The 22708-nt window shown below is 40.6% G+C and overlaps 3 protein-coding genes across 4 annotated transcripts; 2 read left to right on the top strand and 1 right to left on the bottom strand.

The window, feature by feature from the left end:
• Positions 1-1054: 1054 nt before the first annotated feature.
• psmd5 (proteasome 26S subunit, non-ATPase 5) lies at positions 1055-6380 on the bottom strand. The gene is made up of 10 exons (XM_061799694.1): positions 6167-6380; positions 5208-5352; positions 4748-4861; positions 4546-4674; positions 3890-3999; positions 3624-3766; positions 3370-3561; positions 2310-2419; positions 2083-2223; positions 1055-1431 (listed from the first exon to the last, which is right to left on the bottom strand). Exons 1-10 carry the CDS (start codon positions 6337-6339, stop codon positions 1174-1176), a joined length of 1515 nt encoding a protein of 504 aa, XP_061655678.1. The 5' UTR covers positions 6340-6380; the 3' UTR covers positions 1055-1173.
• Positions 6381-9181: 2801 nt separating this feature from the next.
• Positions 9182-11304, top strand: LOC133465109 (beta-1,3-galactosyltransferase 9). Its single transcript, XM_061747558.1, has 2 exons — positions 9182-9202; positions 9327-11304. The coding sequence occupies exons 1-2, from the start codon at positions 9182-9184 to the stop codon at positions 10419-10421; spliced, it is 1116 nt and encodes a 371-aa protein (XP_061603542.1). The 3' UTR covers positions 10422-11304.
• A 1175-nt stretch (positions 11305-12479) lies between these two features.
• Positions 12480-21739, top strand: LOC133464975 (surfeit locus protein 4). 2 transcript variants are annotated; one of them, XM_061747235.1, is made up of 6 exons: positions 12480-12799; positions 15515-15701; positions 18752-18828; positions 18911-18954; positions 19026-19212; positions 20271-21739. In XM_061747235.1, exons 1-6 carry the CDS (start codon positions 12752-12754, stop codon positions 20535-20537), a joined length of 810 nt encoding a protein of 269 aa, XP_061603219.1. In that variant the 5' UTR covers positions 12480-12751; the 3' UTR covers positions 20538-21739. The 2 variants fall into 2 exon arrangements, with proteins under 2 accessions (XP_061603219.1, XP_061603218.1); XM_061747234.1 differs by lacking the exon at positions 12480-12799 and adding an exon at positions 12930-13084.
• The last annotated feature ends 969 nt before the right edge of the window (positions 21740-22708 follow it).

Genomic DNA, 22708 nt, shown 5'->3' with positions numbered 1-22708 from the left:
GTCACATACAAAACAAATATTTTTCTTGGGGGAGAACTAATAAAAACAGTATCCATTTAGGAACAAACAGCTCCCAGAAATGTCTTGTAAGGTCAAGAAAGGCCTGTGTATGCGCATTTCACTTCACTTTCACAATAAATGTTTAGCAACAAACAGTTGTAAAAGCTTGAATGCAAATGCATTGTCCTTAAAAGTCAAATACAACTGAACTGTACTTAACAGATGCATTGTACTGGATTAAATAAATGTGTAAATCACTTTTACATTATGCACAGAATGAAATTATAATTATAATTCTTTTTTTTTTTTTTTTTTACATACCACCATCCTTCGAGACTCACTAGGTTAGTCCTTAAAAAAATTCATAACCTTTTAAAAACTAAATTTAAATAAATGCATTTTTATATTTTATGATTCTAAAATATTGTATTTATACATATAGAATATTTTTACAAATATATTTTTTTTAAATCTTTAACTTTATTTCACTTATTTTTAACAAAATGTTTAAAAAATCCAGTTTATATTATTGTAAAATAATGTTTTCATATTATATTTAACATTCATTTGTATTTTACTGATATTTTTTCACTGCACACTTTGATAAAATGCATGATAGCCTTTGTGTATGTAAAATACACAGCTCATTGTCACATTGCAACTTTTCAATCACTTTAAATTACGATTCGGGGAAAAAAAAAGCAAATCAGTTCAGTAAGCAAAAATTTATTTAGTCAACGCCTATGAAACAACAATTTACTAACACTAGATGCTAGTAAGGGCAGGTTTGGAGAACTTTTACAGAATTATTCTGTTTAATCCAAAGTAAACTTTTGTCTACTTTGCTTGCTCCACCCACAGTAGACGGCAAAAGCAAAAACGCTTCGCAATTTAGCTTCGCCCATGTGTCTGACATCATTTTGGGGGATTTGGACGTTATGGCAGACATGTCCATCCTATTTTGTGTTGATTGGCAAAACTGGTGTCAGGGGATAATTTATTTTCAATTTTCTGTCAGTTAATAGGAATGACTTCAATAAGTACTAATGAGAAGTGAATGTGAAGCTTTTATAACACCGTGTCCTCCAGTGTTAGTCATTTATATCGAGAGAACGGGTTTATTATGACATGGCACATGTTTGTAAACATCATCTGGTTGGTGGCTGGTACGCATCATTGGGCTCCTTCCATGCCGACTGCGGCCACTGCCGACACGTAGTAAGGTCCTTCTCTTTGGTAGCTCTTCAGGGCAATGTAATTCTGGCTGCCCAGTATCTCCGCTGCGCTCGACGAACTCAAGAGTGAGCTCACCAGCTCAAACTTGGCGTCTTTGGCCTCCTTGCTTTGACCGGTGGAACGATCCAGGATGAACTCCATGAAACCGGGCGTGCTCACCATCAACCTCTGACCCCACGCCTGAGCGGCGACGGCCTGGGACACAAATAGCTGTCAATAAACGTGGCAAGAATACAGTGACCCCCTGCCTATTTGTGGTTTTCTATTCAAAAATCAATACACCTCTATTGAAATGCTAGGCTGTTGTGATTTTAAAAAATGGCTTTTTTTTTTAAATTCACCATTAAAGTAGAACGTGACTATTTCACAACACTTTGTCCTTTAGTAATCGTTTACATTTTACTACAGACAGGAGTTTTCAAGTACAAAAACGTTTTTTTTTAAAAAAACATGAACTGATGAATTAATCTTTAAATATATGCGGTATATACGCAACATAATGAGTGGCGTTACCGGGAAAACATTATTTATGCACAACACCCTTTAATGTTAAATCTCATTTCTTCTATTCCATTATTATCATTAAAAATGAAAACCAGAGTTGGCTTTCCGAGATGTCAAAACATGTAAACTTTGACAGAGAAAGTCAAAATGAAACTGAAAGAGCTTCTGCGACAAGCAAATACATCCACACAAAAATCTGACAATGACAATGAACCGCAATTTAGCAGAGCAATGCTGTATTAATACAGGCAACTATAAACATTTTTAGGGGTGGGCGTCAATTACTCATTTACATTTGTCACCGTTTATTGTAATTAATGATGGCGTTATTAGGGCGCTTACAGTGAAGACCCGTAAGGCGCCACAGTGCAGTTCCGGGAAGGGCTGAGTGCTGATGTCACGAATCATGTCAATGGGATGCTTGGAGAAAAGGCGGAACCAGGACTCGGTCAGCGCCAGCAGATCTTCGGTCTGCTGCTCCGGCTTGAGGGCAAAAAAAAAACAAAAAAAAAAACAGACCATCCAAAGCTGTTTTCTTTCCACCTAAAATTCACAGGACACAAACATACCTGTAAAGTAAGGAGTTGCGATATGGCCTCCAAGCAGCGCGCTCGGAGCTCGGTGGCACCGGAGCTCGTGAGCTGGCTCATCCTTAACAACACCGACTTGAATTTGTCACCTGTCGTCACACAGAAAATAAAGTTTCATTTACAACATAATGAAAAATTCTATCCATTTTTTTCCCCCTCTCTTCTGGTCAAACAACAGCAAAGGCCCGACTATCGGATGTCTCTAAGCGATTATCCTGCGCGATTATCCCGTGGTGCTGGGTGTGTTAAGAGTTACTTACACCGTCGCAATCATGTTAAATCTGTTCTTTACTATGACAAATTGTTATATGTGTGTGGTCCAAACGGAACAGGGTCGGGCCATGGACTCCATGATGACGACGTGTTTATCAAGCGGGGTACACACACACAGACAATCAGGTTGAATGTAGCATTTTTCCCCCTCTACGATCAAGTTCAGCAAAGGCCCGATTGTTATATACCTCAGAGTTTTCCTTGAAAACTGTCGGCACTGACGTTAAATTAAAACAGAGTACAGGTACACGTTTCCTGATAATCGGGCCAATTGTTAGTCTCAATACCCCGTTGGGATTAAAGTCAGCTAAAGCCCGATTATGGGCTGTCTCCATTCTGAGCAATTATCTAGTGGTGTGGGGTGTAGAAAGGGGTGTATTTCCTCCCTGATCTGCTTGAAAAATGGTCAGGGCTGACAATCATAAATGTTAAACCTGTTCAATATTAATGATTACTCATCATAATGTGTAGTTAATTTCTTTATTATGATGATGATTATTATTAATGTTTCTTGTTCTACTCCTCTTTCTTCTGCTCTGTATATTCCGGCAGTCCAGATGCCCTGTGGCACCATGCTGCCCCTCACAGGTCAGTCTTGGTACTATGTCAGAAAATCTGTACATATACGCATATTCGAATTTGACTAGCTATGATGGCTCAACACATTATCGATCTTTCAAAGTATAATTTATTCCTTTAGCTATATTTATAATCCACCATAAAAAAAATAAATCCTGGAGCAGATGCAGCCTCAAAGCAATCTCACCTGTTTTCTGCAGCACTTGCTTCCCTTCCACAGTAGAGCCCAGCAGTCCCAACGTATCCAGAGCCACGCCGACCATCGCTGGATCCGTGTCCATGGCCATCTCAAACACTTTGTTCTGGAAGACCGGGTAGTCTTCGCACACCAGCTGGGGACCGTCCATGAAGGCCAGGTTGCCAAAAAACTTCACTAGCCCTATGGAGAGTATCCAGCAATCACACGGACTTCGTAACCCATATGAAGAAGTATTTTCTTACCTGGGAGATACAAAGAGGAGAAGGGATCAGTGTCTGCTTCTTTGATCATGTTGGAAATCTTGTACATGACGCCCTCCCGTCCCAAGTACTTTCGGCCATGTTGACTGTGGGCAACAGTGGTCACCATCTCAATGGCCGTGGCCCTAAAAATTAATAACATCAACTTTTTGATCTGCAGGACAACTCAGAGGACATACAGTTCAAATAAATCATCTTAAAGGAGACGTTTAATAGAAAATTGACTTTTAAATGTGCGTTATTATGACCTGATTAACACATCGTCTCCTGTCAGTTCTGTGAGCAGCTGAGACAATATCCCGCTGTTGGCACAGTAACCGAGGGAAAGTGGGCACTCCGACGCAATCCCCACAACCAGCTGGAAACACAAACAAACTCTAAATCAGACTAAACTTTTATACAGGCAATTATTATCCTCGCACTGTACAGTACATAACATAGGGGAAATATTTTTTTTTATCCCCTGCTGAATTTGTAAGTTTGCTCACTTACAAAGAAATGTGATGTTATTGGTTGTTTTTTGATCATTATAATTGTCAGAATATCAGTCAGTAATGCATAAAAGCCCAATCTAATAGTTATTAAATGTTGTCCATTTTAAATAAGCTTTTGCAATTATAATGGGCGTCAATAATCCGCAGATTTTAGCTATTCGCGGAAGGGGCCCGGAGCACACCACACACAATATGACCAAACTGTTACATGCCTGATTTTTTTTATCTTTACGTGTGACAGACATACAAAAAAACATTTTGAAAAGATTTGAAAAATCCTTGTGTGTGTAGCAGGTCTAAATCACTCGGAAAAGGTTTTGGAGACAGTGCCGATGAAACCAATGCTCATCTATCTGACATCAAATCGAGCAAATTCAGCTAGGGATCAAATCATTTATTTCTTTATATACCTCATAGACTCTGTATCGGATGATGTCGCCAGTGGTCATCACGTCCTTCAGATCGTTCAGCAAGTCACTGCGGAAAAGTTTTTCCAGACCGGTTTTGGTGCCACTTAGCTTGGACAGGGACTGGATGGCCTGCAGGAGATTTGTTCACGTCATAAAGAATGAACACATTGTAATGGCGGCAAACTTCAAAGCGCTTGCTTACCTGTTTTGCCACCATCATGTTCTCCTCCGCAATGGAGTGGATAACAGATCCAAGAATGTTGCGACTGTTGAGGACTTCCACCGCGGCATCCGGGTGCTCTGCCATCCTACCCACCTGAACAATAAATACGAAGAGGACAGGTTAGTTACCTGCGGGATGTTGGTCATTTGTGCTGCTATATTTTTTGAGTTACAAAATCTTCGGCTCCACTTTGACATTGAAATTTGCTGACTTTCCCTATAGGGACCAAAGTGGCATTCACAGGGGTAGTTTGAAACCGTCCGTGTGTATCAAAACAACACCCACCTGTTGTTCTTTGAAGAGTCATGGGATAATGTTGAAACAGTCAAATTATTATTCCTTTGGATATGCCAAATTGAGCTCAAATGGAGTAAAAACTGTGTCATCTTTTTGTGTTGTAAATATTATTGTTATGTAGCGTCTGTATTAAGGTGGTTACCTGGGTCAAAGCCAGTATCTTGACAGTGTCGTTGGGGTGCGTCAGACCCGCTTGCAGCGCCGCTCTGTAGTTCTGGACCACCTGCAGGGGGCTGCAGGCCGTTAAGATGCGTTCGAGGATGTCCACACACAGCTCCACCTGCTCCCTGTCAATGGGGAAGTTGTCAGTCGCCTCAATACTGTTGTCCATGATAACGTTTCCATGACAATACATTAACCTATACAAGTACGACGGCAGCAGAGTCAAGACCAGAACAAACCGCTTCTTCAACCAAACCATCACTATTCCATATAAATGATTTATTATATATTCTATCTTTTATTCTTCAAACACAAATTTGGAGTTGCACGGAAATTTCATTGTATCTGCAGCACACAATGACAATAAAGGCATTCTGCTCTGTTCTATTCTATTCTTTAAACATCTGCTGTGTGTTGCTTCCCCCTGTACTGCTCTGACCTCAAATTTGCCCCCTGGGGACCAATAAAAAGGGTGACTGCCCAATTGAAATGTTAAAATTCCAGATTTCTTTGTAATTTTATTCAAATCTGATCATTCTCAATAAGTCTCGTTTACAAAAACTCAAATAATTTGGGACATTTGGGTAGATGTGCATCATAACAATAAATCAATCATGGTATTAATCATTTGTTTGAACTACTCTTTCTGAATAATATGCTCCTATAGGTACGTACGAGTAATATAACACATACATGAATTCAATGCATGGCATTTAATTTACAGAGATTCCAGAAACGGTTACCTTAATAATTATCTTTTCTTATCACGACCTAATACAACTGCAAATTTCAAAGGTAGTACGTATGTCTTTGTCCTTATTTCAATACATAATGAGAATCAGAAGGCCGATAAAAGTGCGTTGCATGTCAGAAAAAATAAAGTAATATATAATACGTGATCCAAACAATGACTGGACAGGATTACTAGTGTTTTCCAACCTTTCATTTGAGTTTAACAAAGAGAAGATCACTTCAAAGCGATGCCCGCTAACAAAGTCCCTCAAGGCGCCCAAAGGTATGGATAAAAGTGCAGTTTTAAGGCATTGAAGCTCTTCAATCGGGTCTTCTACGTCGGAGATTTCTTCCAGCAAACTCTCGATGGAGGCGGCCATTGTCTTCTGTTTACATGGAAAGCGGACACTGACAGTTGCGAAAGCAGACCGACTCTTCTTCTTTACCATTTGGCAGCGGACGATGCACACGCCAATTGGCTATAATCGCCATCTGTTGACTCGAGCTGGTAATGCACAAATCTTGGTAATCGAGTTCAATAACTGAAATTCCCCCAAAATTAAAATGGTCCAGAAATTACATTTTTTGAAGATATTAAAACTTTGTTGGAAAAAAATATGTTCTTCTTTTAATTGACTTTTTCATCTTGTGAAAAATATACTGATTCTTGCTCTTCTTATTTTTTTCATTTTAATTTTTCATCAAATAAAACATTTGTTTCTTTTATTGTGACTTTTTTCTTGGAAAAGAAATATTCTTTTATTGTGATTTTTTTTTTTTTAAATCTAAATTTTTTGTTGAAAAAGTATCAACCTTTTTTAATTAATACTGACAATTCTGTTGAAAATATACAACCTTTTGGTTGAAGAATAGATAACTTTATTGTAAAAGAAATTAGGGGATGCCAATGAGTTCAGGGCTAATGATGGGGACCCTTAAACCAGTGATTCTCAACTGGTGGGTCGTGGACACTGAGTAAAAAAAATATATTGGTTGTATTAGTACTGTCATTTTTGATTTTATTTTTTTTGTTACAGTACAGAGCACGGGCGAGTCTAAGTCGAGTACTTTGGGTGGGCTGATGATGATCAAATTTTGGAAAGTACCCTTCTGAAATTTGATCGAACTTTTAAGACCTTGAAAAAGACTATTTGGTGGATGACCAAAATAATAATAATAATAATAATAATAATAATAGACAAAATTATTAGACAAAGTCGTAGGTTGGGCTGAGGCAAGTTTTGTAGGGCTTGACACTGGTACAGAGGCGTACCACGTTCCCACATACATAACAACATATTAGATAAGCGACAGGAAATGTTCCTCACGTTTGTTCTAGTCACTAGTTTACTCCGTAAACAAATACAGTGCAGCTCAGCCTGTGGCTAGCGGGGACCATGGCGAGCAATATGCTTTTAGTGGTATGACAAACTCATTTGCAATGGCATTTACAAATATAACGTACTGTACATGTTTTCAGAGGCTATTTATAAACAAAGAAATGCTTTATTGTTCTCAAGTTCTACAAAAGTGGGTCACGACTTTGCAACAATAGGAAAATTCAGGTCACAGGGTGACTGACACCAGTTGAGAACTACTGGCTTAAACTACATAAGAATTCACCAGGATACATGCACTTGCATGTTGAAGCCTCCAAAAGGTGATTAATTCGTCAAAAGAATAGTAACAAAGAATGATTCCAAGAGGGCCTTCACACCACCTGGTCTTTGGGCCTTAATAATAATTTTCCTTCATATCCTTGCAGCAAATGTTGACCGTTTTTCAGTCTTGTTCATGTTTTATGCACAAAGCTGTCCTCCTCGTGTAACACGTGATGCTGTCTGTGTGCAGTCATCCACGCTGAATAGGGTTTCACGAAAATGGAGACGCGCTCCCTGTCAGCTTGTATTCCCGCCTGTCAAAGGGACAACAGCTTGTGGTTAAACTGCTGGACTCCAAAACAACAAGAACAATATCATTGAACAGAATCATGCAGGTAATATAAATCAGTTATGATTATGATGATGATTATTATTATTATTAATAATAATAATAATAGCAGTGGTAATATTATTATACTTGTGTAAAAAAAATAGTAATGAATTCTAATGATAAATGATTCATTTATATTATAAATTATAAAAGGTAAAACTAGAAGTACTGATTCAACTCCTTTTTATGCAGAAGCAAAAAAGTACAGGCTCTCAAAGTACAAAAGTTAAAATGAATTTTTACTGTGGAAACCGTTTGGCCCGACAAAGACCAACATGTTTATGTTTCTCAGGGAATCTATGCAAATGTGGTGGTACCATGACTGAAAAATAAACACTGTATGGCATGTACAGTTTAACAGTTTCAAGATTCTCACCATTACCTCCATTTTCCTTGACTTAACACACACTGGTAAATCTAAAATCCATTTTAAATGTACTAGACATGGACATTTTAAAATATTTAGATTTTTGTGTATTTTGGGTCACTTGAGAAAAAGTAGCCACATTTCAGGGTGAAAGAATGACATTTAGGGTATTTTAACTGTTGTCTAATGTCAAACATCCCATTTACAAACTTATTAATTTCCCTGAGAATTTGCTGTCGATAGCTGTTTACTCTTCATTGTGATGCAGTTCTAGCCAGACCTGTGTTCAAAGGTGTACTGTACCACTGAAGCACTGATTCTGGTATTTCGCTACCCTGTATTTCATCTTATCTTAGCGCACCGGTGTCCTACTCAAGGCCCGGGAGCCAGATCTGCCCTGCCACATCATTTTACGTGGCCTGCGAAAGCAAATCATGCGTGTCAACTTGCATGATTCTTGCAAAAATCTGAAAACTGTCATATTTAATAAATCATAACATTGAGATATTGCGAGCGTTGGAATACAGAACTTATCTTAACTATTATTGCCTTGACATCTGCATCTGTACCTCCCTGATTGTGGATGATGCCGCCCAAGTATGTGAAAGACTCTCTTTCTTTAAATGGGGTTACCATCGCACGTGATTGGTTCAGCACTACTTATGTTAATCCTCACAGTCTTGGATTTTTCTCTATGGATTGTAAGGCCTACTTGAGGTGAAATGCTGGACCTGCAAGTATTTTGTGTGTTCTCTTTTATCTGGATGTGGTTATGTGACAGTACTGGCAAGTCATGGGCAAAGTTTAGGTCGTCCAGTCGGCTCCATAACCTACATTGGATCCCATTCTTCTTCCCTTCGGTAATGGTTGCCATTAACCAGTCAGTAACTAATAGGAACGATAATAGGCAGTCCTGCCTGATCCCTGTTTTAATCACGGAGGGCTTAGTTATTTGGCCTTTGTGTATGCACTGTAGCTTCATTGTCATGTGTCCCCTTTGTGTTCCAGTGGTTTCTGTGCAAGCTAAGTACTCACCAGTGGTGCTTCCTCCTCTTCAATGTGCTGCTCTTCCACGCACTGTTGTTCGGAGGTGACTTTGTGGAGGAGTATCTCCTTCAACCTGTACCTAAGGTCTACAATGACGGGCTGGTCATTGACATCAGGGAGAAGGCCAGGAAGTTAGACCTAAGTGCCGCCACGGAAAAGGAATGGCGAGCGTACCCCGCCCCCAACCGTGATGCCTGCACATCAGCTGACCTCTTCCTCCTGGCTCTCATCTTCAGCTCCCCTGCTAATATCTCCAGAAGGGATGCAATCAGGAGGACGTGGGCCAACCAAACGCAGGTGCAAGGCCTCCCAGTGCGGGTTCTTTTTTTCATTGGCTCAGCTCACACTTCTCACCTGCAAGAGGCTCTCGTGTTAGAATCGAACCACAGCAGGGACGTGGTTCAATGCCACGCTGTGACTGACTCACCTTTTGGAGGGCCGGTTGAGAGGACGGTGTTAGCGTTCCGCTGGTTGATCACCTTTTGTCCCAGGGCTCGCTTTGTTCTCCTGACACACGACCATGTGTTTGTAAACCTCCCTGCCATTGGAGGCTACCTGCTCGGGTTACGCAGGCACCCAGAGGACCTGTATCTGGGACAGGTGATCCAGGGAAAGTACTCGGATAGGAACCCATCCAGCCCTGGTTACATGCCTCCGAACGTCTACCTGCACAAACACCTGCCGGAATACTGCGACGGCACCACCTATGTCATGTCCCAGGACGTGGTACGAAAAGTATATGTAGCATCCGCACAGGTCCGCGCACCCGTGTCGGCGGATATTTTCGTGGGCCTTTGTGCCCAGAAGGCAGGTGTGGCGCCGACCCACAGCGCTCGATTCCCGGGAGACAAAAACATCCGCTACAACGCTTGCTGCTACCGTTACCTGTTCAGCTCAGCCCAAATGACGAGTCTTGATTTGGATAGGGTGTGGTCAGACCTGGGTCCGAATGGCAGTGCTGGGAAATGCTCCTTGTTCCAGACCTACTATGGCCTTGTGATCTGCAAGGCCCTCACGTACCTGCATACACTGTCCATCCTCGCCACTTCAGAATAAGCGGGGGTCCGCGAGCCATAGCTTGGGGTTCGGCAAAATAATTTGTAATAAATTATCGTCATATAATTTTAAAAAGTGCATTCCTTTCACACCAGTAAAACAAACATAATAAGTCAATAAATTTTCCCTACCATAGCCTTGGAACAATTAAAAGCAGTGATATGAATAATGATAATAATTCACTTTATTTATTGGCGCCTTTCACAAGCCACTCAAGGTCATAGTTACTCGCTTGAGTAACAAAAACACAGTGCTGTACGCTGATGATCCAAGTTAGATTTTTATGCTATCATTGGTACATTTGCCACTCATGTTGATGGTTTGAACTTTTTTTTTTTTTTCCTTTTTACTTTTGAAGCCCATTTTTCAAGAAAAATCCAAACTGTACTGTTTTATATATTTTAGTATTCGGAGTATTGGGACATTTTAAAATTATACATTTTAAAATTATACAATGATATTAAAGTAATATTTTTAGAAGAGTAAACTTGTACCGCTCGCATAACGGGAGCGGGGAGCTCACTTCCGGTGTGCTCAAATGCTGCTATGTTGTGCATTAATGTTGCAATGTTGTCAATTACTGTGGTGTTTGCAGTTCCAATGTGTGTCAATGTTGTGTCGTGGTGTTTTCAATTGTTGTTACTTGTCTAGCCCACTGTACAAATCACGTAAATAAGACTCCTCAAACAACAACATTATACAAATGCACACAAAATTCATAAATGTTTAATACACTTAAATTATAAACATGAACATATTTCCTTCAACAATAAATGACTTTGTAGCCATTTCTATGTACAATCTCGCTTCAGTCAGCTAATGCCCCCTCTTGCCACAGACTATTACACCACCCTACATTATCACATATTTAAAGAGTGACGTTATTTTTCTGTCAGATGGTGTCCTGGAAGCTTTAATTCAATGGATACCGAAAACTATTACTCAATGCCACCTTTCAACAGGAAATGCATAATATGTTGCCATGCATATGGTCCATTGGACCACTCCACCGTGAATTGGCCGCCGACTAGCAGCTACTAGCTAGTGGGCTTCCGGACTAACGTGTCGGCGTTGGGGCCGTTCAATACTCGACAGCCTCGCTCCATGTGCCGCACGTAGATCAGCACAACAGAGACACTTAAGGGAAAGTTAACTGTTTATTACATTCGCTAGCCTGTGAGCTAACAAGCTAGCAAGCTAACAGCAGGGTTGTTGAATAAGTCAGCACCTCGCTAAGTGTTGTGTGTGGGTCCCCACATCACAGAGACACTTAAGGGAAAGTTAACTGTTTATTAAACACAGTGGCACATGCTATTCAACAAGTAGACTTGAACACATTACTTTATGAACAAAAGTATTTTGATTGACAGGTGGCGTTTTCAGTGCATTCAGCGGACACGCCCACACTGTCCTACAGCTGGAAGATGGTGATTTTGGAGCCTTGTTTTATATACTTAACAATGTTTTTATTCATTGAAATTTGGCAGATTTGTTAACAATACTCTTCTCTGTGGTGCGTCAAATTTACAATACAGTTTTTTTTTTCCACTTAACTGAGTCATTAAAACTATAATCTATAACTATATTTTGTTTAAAAAAAAACAGAAGTGATTTTTCACCCAAGCCACTACAGGAGTAGATGACAGAATGCTGATTAAACCTATCAGTTTATGACACATCTTGCTATATGTTTCAATATATATAAATATATATATATATATATATTTAGTGACTATCCTACACATTCCCGCACTGGATCACTTGGTGGCGCTCTAAAATTAAATATTTTTATTTATTTATTTTTTTTAAAGGAGGAACCTAGTGTAAGAAAGCTTGTCAACGACGATTGCTTGCTCTGTTGCGGCGTTTCTGTACTCAGACTTCAGTACAGAGCGCGAGTACCTTTGCCACTTCTGGTTAATAAATAACACGCGCTTATTCAAGTGGGTTTGAAAAAAAAAAAAAGAACAAAAAATCACGGCGTCAGACTACCGGCGAGCCTCATGCGCCTACGTGGCACACTTGGGTTGCAGAAGAGTAAAGGCTGGAAACAAGGCTGAGTGGGGAGGAGACGAAGGAGGAGGACCAGACTGCTGGCTCTTGTTTCCTCAAATCGCGTTGCATTGTGGGGCAGAGGCGGCCTTCCTCTCTGTGTCGACACATTGCAAAGAGCAATAGTCGGCTACAGGCACATCTTTTCAGTCAATAACGTGAACGCGCAGGGGCGTCTCGAACAAGCAAAGACAAAACAAAACAAAACAAAAAAAGCTTGCAAAGTGTGTGGATATAGCCTTCATTATTGGTATTAATCAGCCGTTTGGTCGACAAACATGGGGCAGGAGGATTTCATGAGCACGGCCGAAGACGTGGCAGACCAGGCAAGTTGAATTATTAGCACGCGCGAGCTAGCCCCCGTTGAACGCTGCATTTCCCTTTCACTCAGCGAGGGGGAAAAAAAATGACGCTTAAATACTTGACGAGCCTTTAGGACGGTTGAACGACTCTCCTTCTTGAGGTTAATTTGCATGACAAACCAGTTTTGTGACAGTACCTCCCGTAGTCGCGTCTGCTTTAAATTCCACTTCCATTTCGCTCGAGTGACAAGTTGTCGTTTGTCGTACAAGTCAAGGATGGCGACGCCAGATAATAGCCGGTATCAAGAGGTATGAATCCTAGCTCCTAATGTGTTAGCTAGCCAGCTCACAGTTGCGCTGCTGTCACTGTTGCGTGACTATTGGCTAAGTTAGACCCTCTTTCCGAGCAACTTTTAATACGATAAAACTACTCTCAAGCGGGCATAAATGTGCGTAAGGCGTCATTATTGTGTTTCATGGCATGTGTCCGGAGCTGGAGTGAAAGTTGACTTAACTCTGCTTATTTTCCACGATTTTGTTCATTTTCCACGGCCCTATACGTGTGTAAATTAACGCTGTGAAGGAAATTGAAATAAGTGACGACCCAACGGGGACTATTGGTGGTAACATATTCGGATTGGCTCCCATTTTGTCCATTCATGCTTCTCTCTGCCGCAGTCATGGAAAGACTTGCAAGATGATTGGCTGGCAAGCGTCTGGCTGTGCTGTCGTGGCCCCTGAGTGGGCGGGGGTATACGCGTGCGTCTGTGTCAGTGGAGTAGTGCGTAATGCTAATCTCAAGAGAAATTCAGGACAAATGCAAAAGGCTCGAATTTACTTCTTTCTTTTTTTTTCTTCCCCCTTGGAGGTGCAGGTTTGATAATGACGTAATTTGAGGAGCAACTTTCTAATTTTGAGGAGCATATTTTTTTTTTTGCAGGTTAATCCAACAGCTACCCGAAGAAAGGGTTTTATTAAAAAAAAATACAACAACATAAGGTTCCTGGGGTGCAGCTATTGAATATTTTAGTGTTCGAGTAGTTTACTGAAAATTCAATTGAATAATTGAGTACACAGATAAACTATATTTGTGCTTGGTTGAAGAGCAATTATGAATACAAAAGAGAAAATAGGACATTACACTTAATGAACAGCCAATTGTTTTCCTTTTATATATATATAATCAGCAGTTTTTGTTCCTTAAATTCACATTGTGCATTGCAGCAAACTGTATTTACTTGTTTACAAACATTTTGCAATCATGCAATTTTAAACCCAAATAAAAATAAAATGTAAATTGATTTTAGTTTAAACTTAGCATTTCTTATGAGTATAAAAACATAAGGTATTAATGAATAAAAAGGCATAAACAGCCTCTGTGCAACTTCAATAGGTAGCATTTTAGAATTTTAGCATGGGACACAATGCAGTAGGTTAATGGGTGTGCGTTTATGAGTTTAAACCAACTGGCCAGGAATAAGACAAATATCCTGTATGCTACTAAAAGTTTTTGTAGTGTTCAAACAAAAATTTAAACCACCTATATTGGAGTACATTCGGCACCAGCGCTCCTTGGCATTTTATCCATCAACCAAGAGTGAAAAACACTTCTTGTTCCACCACACACTATTTTATGCTAGAAGTGACAGCTACTGACTGTTGAGTTAACTTCATTTTTTAAATTTTCATCATCTTCATGCCACAGCGCTGTCCTTAACAGATAAAATGAACGCCGTATGAAGTCACATTGTAGTCACAGGCATACTTGTCATCATCATAATAAACTAGCTGCAAATTTGAGGGTAGCCATAATTAACAGAACCGTAGCCCTCCGCAGGGCTAATGTTATGTTAGTAAGGAACGTTAACATTAATCCTCACTGATTTGCGCTACGTTAATTTTACCTTGTCTCAGGTCCTACGCGGCTTCATTCTGGGCGTCTTCGGCGGAGAGCAACGTCATTGTTAGAGCAAATACACGGCACGGTGCTCGCCTTGCAATTCAGTCTGAAATGCTCCCACACGTTCGCCATTTTCTGTTCTCTTTTTTGTTTTTTTCCTTGGATTTTTCTTCTCTATTCGTTTTCGCCATGTTTACGGTCCGTCAACCAAATAGCTTCGCAAAGCTTTTTAGGACTGTCTCCGCAGTTCAGTTATCGGGAAAAACTTAAAAATCTGTGAATCGCAGTTTTGCAAAAATACTGTTTATCCGAATTCAGTGAGCAATTTGAACACTAAAATATTCAATAGCTGCAGCACTACATGAAGTCCTCCAAGGGCCATACCATGGGAAAATATGATGCAGCAATAGAACAAAGTAACAAATGTTTGTTTGTGCATATGATGAGTATTTTATCCTTTTTCCAACAGTTCCTCTGAGGCTTGATTTGCTTTTAAAAGTGCATCTTGGCCTGATTGAGATTCTCTCCGTATGTTACCTGCCCCTGTTGTAGAGATTTGTTTTGGGAGATGTGTAACCTAATGTGTAATTTGTCCAATTTTGATAGGTCCAAAGCAAGAAAAACTCGTTCCCCGGCATGCGGCATAATGACTGTAGCTGACAAGCAGACTCCTCTATGCGTTTTACTAATTGCAGCCAAATAATTTGGCAGCGGAGAATTCTTTAAGCCCAGACAACTTGGCCCAACCCAAAGCAACAATTCTTTTTAGGGTTCTGTTAAGCAATATGAACCTGTTATTATCACATGCTCATGCTCTTATGTCTTTCCTGTTTCCATAGTTCCTGCGGATGACCAAACAGTACCTGCCTCACTTGGCGCGTCTGTGTCTCATAAGCACCTTCCTGGAGGATGGCATTCGCATGTGGTTCCAGTGGCACGACCAGCGGGACTACATTGAGACCACATGGAACTGCGGCTACTTCCTGGCGACGTGCTTTGTCTTCATTAATCTAATAGGCCAGCTCGGTGAGTGGATGGCGATATAATGCAAGTACAAAAAATCCCTATCTTACAAACGAGCTACGCTCCAGAAGGACTTTTGGATCTTAAATTGTTTGCATGTCGATACTTTACCATTTTTCAAATGCCACTAAGTATACCTTGGCACCTGTTCCCAGACTCTCTCTCGCTCTCTCACACACACACACGCATGCACTGGTCTCCAAATAAGAAGCAAACCATGCTTGCCTCAAACTGTTTGTCACTTGTTATACATTAAAGAAAATCAAATAAAAAAAATTATTAGAGCTGTATAGGGCTGCCACAAATTATTATTTTGATGGTCAACTTGTCACAGATTATTTTTGCGATTAGTCGACTAATTGGATCATATTGCGCCTGTGTTCAAATTTGGTCAATTCCATATTTTCCTCTCTTCAACGATGCAATGTCAATGGCTCAACACATGCAGTCCTTTTGGTTTCCTGAAAAGTGAGAGTTTTGGCGGCACGAGCATTACGCTCGACACCAGCGGTATGTAAATTGCAGTTCATCGCACCAGCAAGCAGCAGCTGCTTTTTTTTTTTTTTTACAACCGTCATTAGCTTCCATCTTGAAGTGTATAAGGTATGTAAAAAAGATAATTTCATTTGTAACCTTTATTTATCCAGATAGAACATTAAGAACAGTTTGTTCTTTAAAAGGTTGATCTGGTAATAATACATTCAACTTTTAATAAACTATGCAGCTTGGACCAGCATTCCTGACACGGTTATATATTAAAAATTTAAATAAAGAAGATATGATGGCGTTTAACATTTTTAGCTGTGACTGTTTAGTGCACTTCAAAATGGAACCATAAACTATGCTCAGTCATGTACAATCACAGCTAGGGAACTGGCAATAACTTTTCATAGAGAAGATTTTTAGGGGGCTCTTTTTTTCAAATGTTCTGAATTAATAGCACGTGCTTTGATGACAAAAAAGTAAACTTTGTGAAATTCGGTTGAGAAATCAGCAAGTTGTGATTTATTTTCAGTGCGCATGCCTTGCCAGTGATGACAACATCGCCCCCTTCCAACATGGCCACCCACCACGTCGGCACATCGCTCAGCCGGCGTGCTACAATGTATCGATCTTCTATTCATATTAGTGCTGGGCGATATATCAAGATGCTCAGTTCAATCAATATTTTATTAATGCTCGATATGGAAAAAGGGGATCATCAATTTTATTTTCTATACTTTCCGCTACGCCGCGACATTTCCGCCAACATGGATGAGCAGATGCTAGTGATTAGTTAGCCATAAATAATTCCAAAAAGGTCATGTCTATCATTTGGAGACAACAAATCCATGTAGAAATCACCTGTAGATGAAGCACGTTATCGAGTGCGACGCATGTATCACATTAAAGAGAGCCGTGACCCCGTGCCGCTCCTGTATTGTATACAAAACAGCGGAGCGCATGGCGCATCGTAGTGGCAGTTGAAGTAGGTTAATGAGGCAGTCGGACATTTGGCACATCATTGTGACAGTCTGAGGTTGAAAGTAGGTGAGAGAGACTCTGGCTACAAGAAAGGAGACATTACTAGTTCCAAAATACTTTTCATTTACCTGCAAGGAAAGATATCGTTAACAAATGCTAAAAACACATCGGGGCGCATCTGTAAAACGGAGCTTCTCATCTCCCATTCTGAGGTGGAATTGAATGGGCAGTCGCAGTCAGAAAACCTTCAGTATTCCTGGAGGTCTGTATGGAGTATGCGCTGTTTGACTCGTCACTGTAATGCTGTTTAAAAACTGAGGCGAGTAAAAGTCTGTGCAGATGAGCTGACATGTTAGTGTTGTGATGAACTACGAGGGGCAACTTCAAAATAAAAGCCGAACAAGGCGTTGCTATCCAATGTATTATAGGTTAGGCTTTTATTTTGAAGTTGGCCCTCACAGTGTGTTGGCGGCCTCAGGCGTGTTCCCGTAGCGCTGAGTATGAGCAACCGTTGTGGCAGCTGGCTTGACTTCGACGTTTTGACTACAGGCTGGCCTGACTGCAGTTTATATTAGCTCCATATGCTGTTACAAGTTAGTGACTACCAGCTTGCTGCTAGGCGAGTGCCCAGTAGGCTCGCGATAGCCAGCGGACTACTTTACCAAGGCAGCTTAATATGCATAATTGAATGTCCACACTTGGAAGCTGACATCCTGACACAGTTGCATTTCCTACCGATCCATTTTTAACAAACTAGGCTTGCTCAAATGTAAGGCAACGAGCTAGTAGCTACATTAGCAGTTACGTCACTTTCTCCCTTTCGGCGGAATGAGGGGCAGATTCACGTCACATTCTCGCGACTTTCGCACATCAATGACGTAAAAATGTCGGCCCCTGTAGGTGTGTAGATGCAGTGTTTTAAACATTTTTTTTAGTATAAATATTTTATAGATTTTCGTAAACAGTGTCATTTAAAGACGATAATATATGCTTATTTCCAATATAAGAGATAACTGATTATCCCATCGATTCATTGGATACAAATTTATTTAGTATATTATTAAATCCAACAATAGTAGGCATGTGAGCTGCAGGTATTAGTCTTGTCCACTTAGTGTCAACATCCTCATGTTCTGCTGTAGTATCTGTGAATTTGAGTGTTTATAGCTTTAAATGGCAGGATCTGGGCTGTGTGCGACCTGGACATCAGTGAATGAAAGTGTACATTTGGCTGGCTGTTAACGGGCCAACTCGTTAGCCAGTCTTCGTGTTGAGTTCCTGGGCATGAGTTGTGCCCATTGACTGCTCGTGTATGAATGTGCTTATTATGCATTTGTTTTCTTCCCGTTTGTTCAATAAAGCGATTGAAAGTCCACTGGCGGCAGTGTTCTTGACCACATTACAATACGTTCGAACCAGCGATGGCAGGGTGCAGTATATTAGCCCATTTGGGATATGATTGTTTTGAGTTGTGGTCACGGAAAGAATTGAACTTGTATCTCAAGGCAACAGTGTACTGTTGTTCATAGTCCTAGTATCAACAGTAGTATTCTTTTTAAATACCTTTGTCTTGCTATGTGTCCTCACAGGTGGCTGTATCCTCATCCTCAGTAGAAATTTTGTACAGCATGCCTGCTTTGGATTATTCGCCATCATAGTGCTACAGGTGAGCGATATAATAGCGACAAAATGTTCATGTTGTCAATGTGCAACAAAATCGTGTCTAATCTTTTTGTATCTCCCAACAGACTATTGCCTACAGCATTTTATGGGATGTAAAATTTTTGATGAGGTAGGCCCCACGTAGTTATATGCTTATGTGAATATTGTGGGGTAGTTTTGAATTTTGTCTTTGTCTTATAGAAACCTGGCCCTGGGCGGTGGTCTCCTACTGCTGCTGGCCGAGTCTCGTTCGGAAGGGAAGAGCATGTTTGCCGGCGTGCCGTCTATGGGAGAGAGCTCGCCCAAGCAGTACATGCAGCTGGGAGGCCGCATACTGCTGGTTCTCATGTTCATGTCTCTGGTCCATTTTGACACCAACTTTTTCTCTGTGAGTCCTTGCACAGCCAATCAATTTTAGTCAGAAATCATTGGCTTTTCTCTACTCAAGTCATCATCACACACACATATTGATCATATATCATAAATGTGTCATTTTAAGTGCAATTTAGGCTCTTGAGGCTGAACACTAACCAGTATGCGAAGCTGGTCAACCTCAACCTGATTTGAGATTTGCATATTAAATTTATGTCTGTGCCTGGGAGGTGAATTATTTAAAAACATGTCCTGCTGTGACAGCAACAGCCTAGACAGAAGGTGTGACTGAATAGTGTGTCAATCATTTTCTTGTGCACAGGGCACACGCCGCAGCCCTGCAGCCTTGCGCAGACTATTTTTATTTGGCCGGATCCTTTACCTCCAGTTAGCAACAAAAGTTAAAAACAGGGAATTGGACAGGTCTCGAAACAAAACAGGGATAACCGTCACATTTGTGAGGGGTGTGGCTTTGGTCAAAGACCTGAGGGGTATGTACTTGAAGTGAGGCTACATTCATATCTTGCTAGCAGTTTTAAAAACTTCATCAATTACCCCTTCTGTCCCTTTTAGCCTGGCCTTTGGCTCCTTCGTGTGGCATCTTGGGGCATTATAGAGAGCACAAAAATATGCTACAGTCCTCTTCAAAAGTATTGGAACGGCAAGGTCCATTCCTTTGTTTTTGTTGTATACTGAAGACATTTGGGTTTCAGATCAAAAGATGAATATGGAACAAAAGTTCAGAATTCCAGCTTTTATTTCATGGTGTTTACATCTAGATGTGTTAAACAACTCAGGACAGAGCACGTTTAGTTTGAAGCCACACACTTTTCAAGTGAGCAAAAGTATTGGAACATGTGACTGATGGGTGTTTCTAGTTGCTCAGGTGTTGCCTTTTACATTCATTGCTGAAACATTAGATAGTGCTTGTTTTTGGCTTTGTGTTTCACCTGTGAAAACTGCATTTTGCTGTTAAGCAAACATGAAGACCAGAGAGCTGTCTATGGGAGAAAAGCAACGTGATCCTCTTAGTAAATTGTCTCCCCCCCCTTGGACCTTTCCTCTCATCCACAGATCCTGCAAAACCTGGTGGGCACCGCCCTCATTATCCTGGTGGCCATCGGCTTTAAGACCAAGCTGGCGGCGCTGACGCTCGTCCTGTGGTTGCTGGCCATGAACGTCTACTTCAACGCCTTCTGGACCATCCCCACCTACAAGCCCATGCATGACTTCCTCAAGTACGACTTCTTCCAGACCACCTCCGTCATCGGCGGCCTGCTGCTGGTAGTGGCCCTCGGGCCCGGTGGCGTGTCCATGGATGAGAAAAAGAAAGAGTGGTAGGAAGAAAAAAAAGCGGCTACATGGCACCACCGACCGGGACTCAAAGACACCCCCCTCTGCTCTCTCTATTGGGTCACCTGGATACACAGGGTTTACGCTATATTTTTTCAGTTATTTTTTGGGCCAAAGCCATAGATACTGATTCACCTTTTTTATGTTTTCTCATGTCACAATTCTCATTGGAACATGGATATATTCTTTCTAAACTAGTATGCGATTCCCAATGACAGGAAGGTGAAATAGGCCCATATATTTCAAGCTAAAACTCCTCATTGTCCTGTGAACACATATTTTGTTTTATTGGTGTTATCGTGGATTGGGATTTCCCAGACATTTTGTCGATCTGAAACTTTAAATGTTTCCTCTCGGGAACCCAAATGTAAAATTTTTTTTTCTCTTTTTTTTTTTAAATTATAAATTAATGAAAAAGAACACACGAGAATCAAAAATCCCTTCTGCAAAGAAAATGTGTGCCTGCTTGATGATCCATAAAATTGAATTGTACTCTTGACAATTAGGGACCCATTAAAAATGTAAGTTTGGGAACTCCTGATGCAAGATGGACATTCATACTTTGCAAAGGGTAGGAAAATGCAGTAGCGACTTACTTGGACTCACCAGGTGTCAGGTCCTGCCTTCCTTTCAGCCGTGTACCCTCAAGCCCAGCAGCCGACTGACAAACCATGTTCGTCTACTCTAGGGGAGGGTGTACATGATATACAAAATGGTGGATTGTCATGCTCCATTTGAAAATCGCAACACAGTTGTTAGAGCCAGGACCCGTCATTGGGCGATTTGCTTTGTATGTGCAGTGAACTGTGTATGTTGTAGGGGGGGAAGGGAGGGAGGTTACAGGTGGGAGGCTGTCAATGTTTTGTCAAATGCCATATTCTGTGATCTAGAAAGACAAAGAGGACTAAGCAGACTTTTTGGGGGGGGGGGGTCATCTCCGCTTAGTGTTTTTTGGCTCAGTTAAAGGAAAATAAAATATTCAGTTTTGTTTTTCAGAAGTTTATATTGTATTTTTTGTTTGTTTGTTTCCTTTCAAATTTGGACATTCATGGTAGACAATTAAAGAAAAGAGCTTAAAATAATGAAATCCAGAGTGACTGTCTCTTTTAAGACAAGCTCCTTAAATGGTTCCAAAGGACTGAAAATGTATTGACGGATGTGTAATGTAAATAAATTGAACCCCAATACAAGCTACTCGTACCACATCAAATACTCTGCTCACAACATATTCACAAGTTCTTATGCATTCACCACAGATATTAACCGAAAATGGACTATAACCCTTACCGTTAAACTTCATTTGTCCTTCTCTATGAACATTTGAATGCGCACGGCCAGCTGTTCAGTGTTTTTGTTCTTTTAGCACAACTTTTTTGTTTGCCTAACAAGGATCTAAATGGCCAAATTCACAGCAGGTATTTGATCCACAAATTGACCAGTAAAGTCGCCGGTTTAATTAGAATAGTTATTTAAACAGTCCTCGTCATCACGCTGTTCACATTTTGACATCACGCGACCAAGACGATACCTAACAACAGTTCCTCGGCATTCTGAAGCTGCAAACCGCATGTTCTCAGAAAGAAGTGGGCACTGATCTTTGAGTATCAACAGTAGGTTGCAACAGAGAGACTGGAGGAGTCACAGAAAGGCATTGAAGTGGAGGTCCTGTGGGGGGACACCTGTTATTAATGTTGCTGTTCAGTTCCTTGGAGAACAAGTTGTACAAAAATACTGAAACATTTAACAGTTGGACGTGCAATTAAAAGTATAGTTCTGAAATTTCTCCCGAAAGCCAAATATCCTGAACTTTCTGAGTAGTACATATTCAAGGCCTTATATGTGTATTTGTTTTCAGGACTGAATTGACAACAGGTGCTGCATGAGCGCCTGGATATGTTTTAACAGCTTTGTAGCTGCTAATTGAGCTCATAATAGTCAAAAAAAATTATACCTGCATTTTTGTTTTTCAGATTTGACAATTTTTGAATTACAAAGGTTGGAGGTTTGAACGTATTCGCCACAAAACATTCTTGGAGCTGACAACATCAAACATAAGGCCATGGATGGATAATATCTTGCTTTTCTGCATGTTATTATTATCAACAACATTATCCTTGTTGTTCCTACATGCCTCGTCGCCCCTGTCCCAGTTGTTGTTT

This window comes from Phyllopteryx taeniolatus, chromosome 15 (assembly GCF_024500385.1).
Source record: "Phyllopteryx taeniolatus isolate TA_2022b chromosome 15, UOR_Ptae_1.2, whole genome shotgun sequence".
In the NCBI taxonomy this organism is placed as follows: domain Eukaryota; kingdom Metazoa; phylum Chordata; class Actinopteri; order Syngnathiformes; family Syngnathidae; genus Phyllopteryx; species Phyllopteryx taeniolatus.
The sequence above is the reverse complement of the archived record's forward strand: the minus strand, read 5'-3'. Positions and strand labels throughout refer to the sequence as shown.

Bases quoted from the DNA above. Each gene is read 5' to 3' on its own strand.
- psmd5 (XM_061799694.1), bottom strand. From the start codon at position 6,339: ATGGCCGCCTCCATCGAGAGTTTGCTGGAAGAAATCTCCGACGTAGAA. The intron at 3,767-3,889 runs GTCATAATAACG...ATTAATTTTTAG, and splicing joins GGAGACGATGTGTTAATCAG to GGCCACGGCCATTGAGATGG. The intron at 3,562-3,623 runs GTAAGAAAATAC...TACTCTCCATAG, and splicing joins CTCCTCTTTGTATCTCCCAG to GGCTAGTGAAGTTTTTTGGC.
- LOC133465109 (XM_061747558.1), top strand. From the start codon at position 9,182: ATGGTTGCCATTAACCAGTCA. The intron at 9,203-9,326 runs GTAACTAATAGG...TTTGTGTTCCAG, and splicing joins TGGTTGCCATTAACCAGTCA to TGGTTTCTGTGCAAGCTAAG.
- LOC133464975 (XM_061747234.1), top strand. From the start codon at position 12,947: ATGACAAACCAGTTTTGTGACAGTACCTCCCGTAGTCGCGTCTGCTTT. The intron at 13,085-15,514 runs GTATGAATCCTA...CTGTTTCCATAG, and splicing joins ATAATAGCCGGTATCAAGAG to TTCCTGCGGATGACCAAACA. The intron at 18,829-18,910 runs GTGAGCGATATA...ATCTCCCAACAG, and splicing joins TCGCCATCATAGTGCTACAG to ACTATTGCCTACAGCATTTT.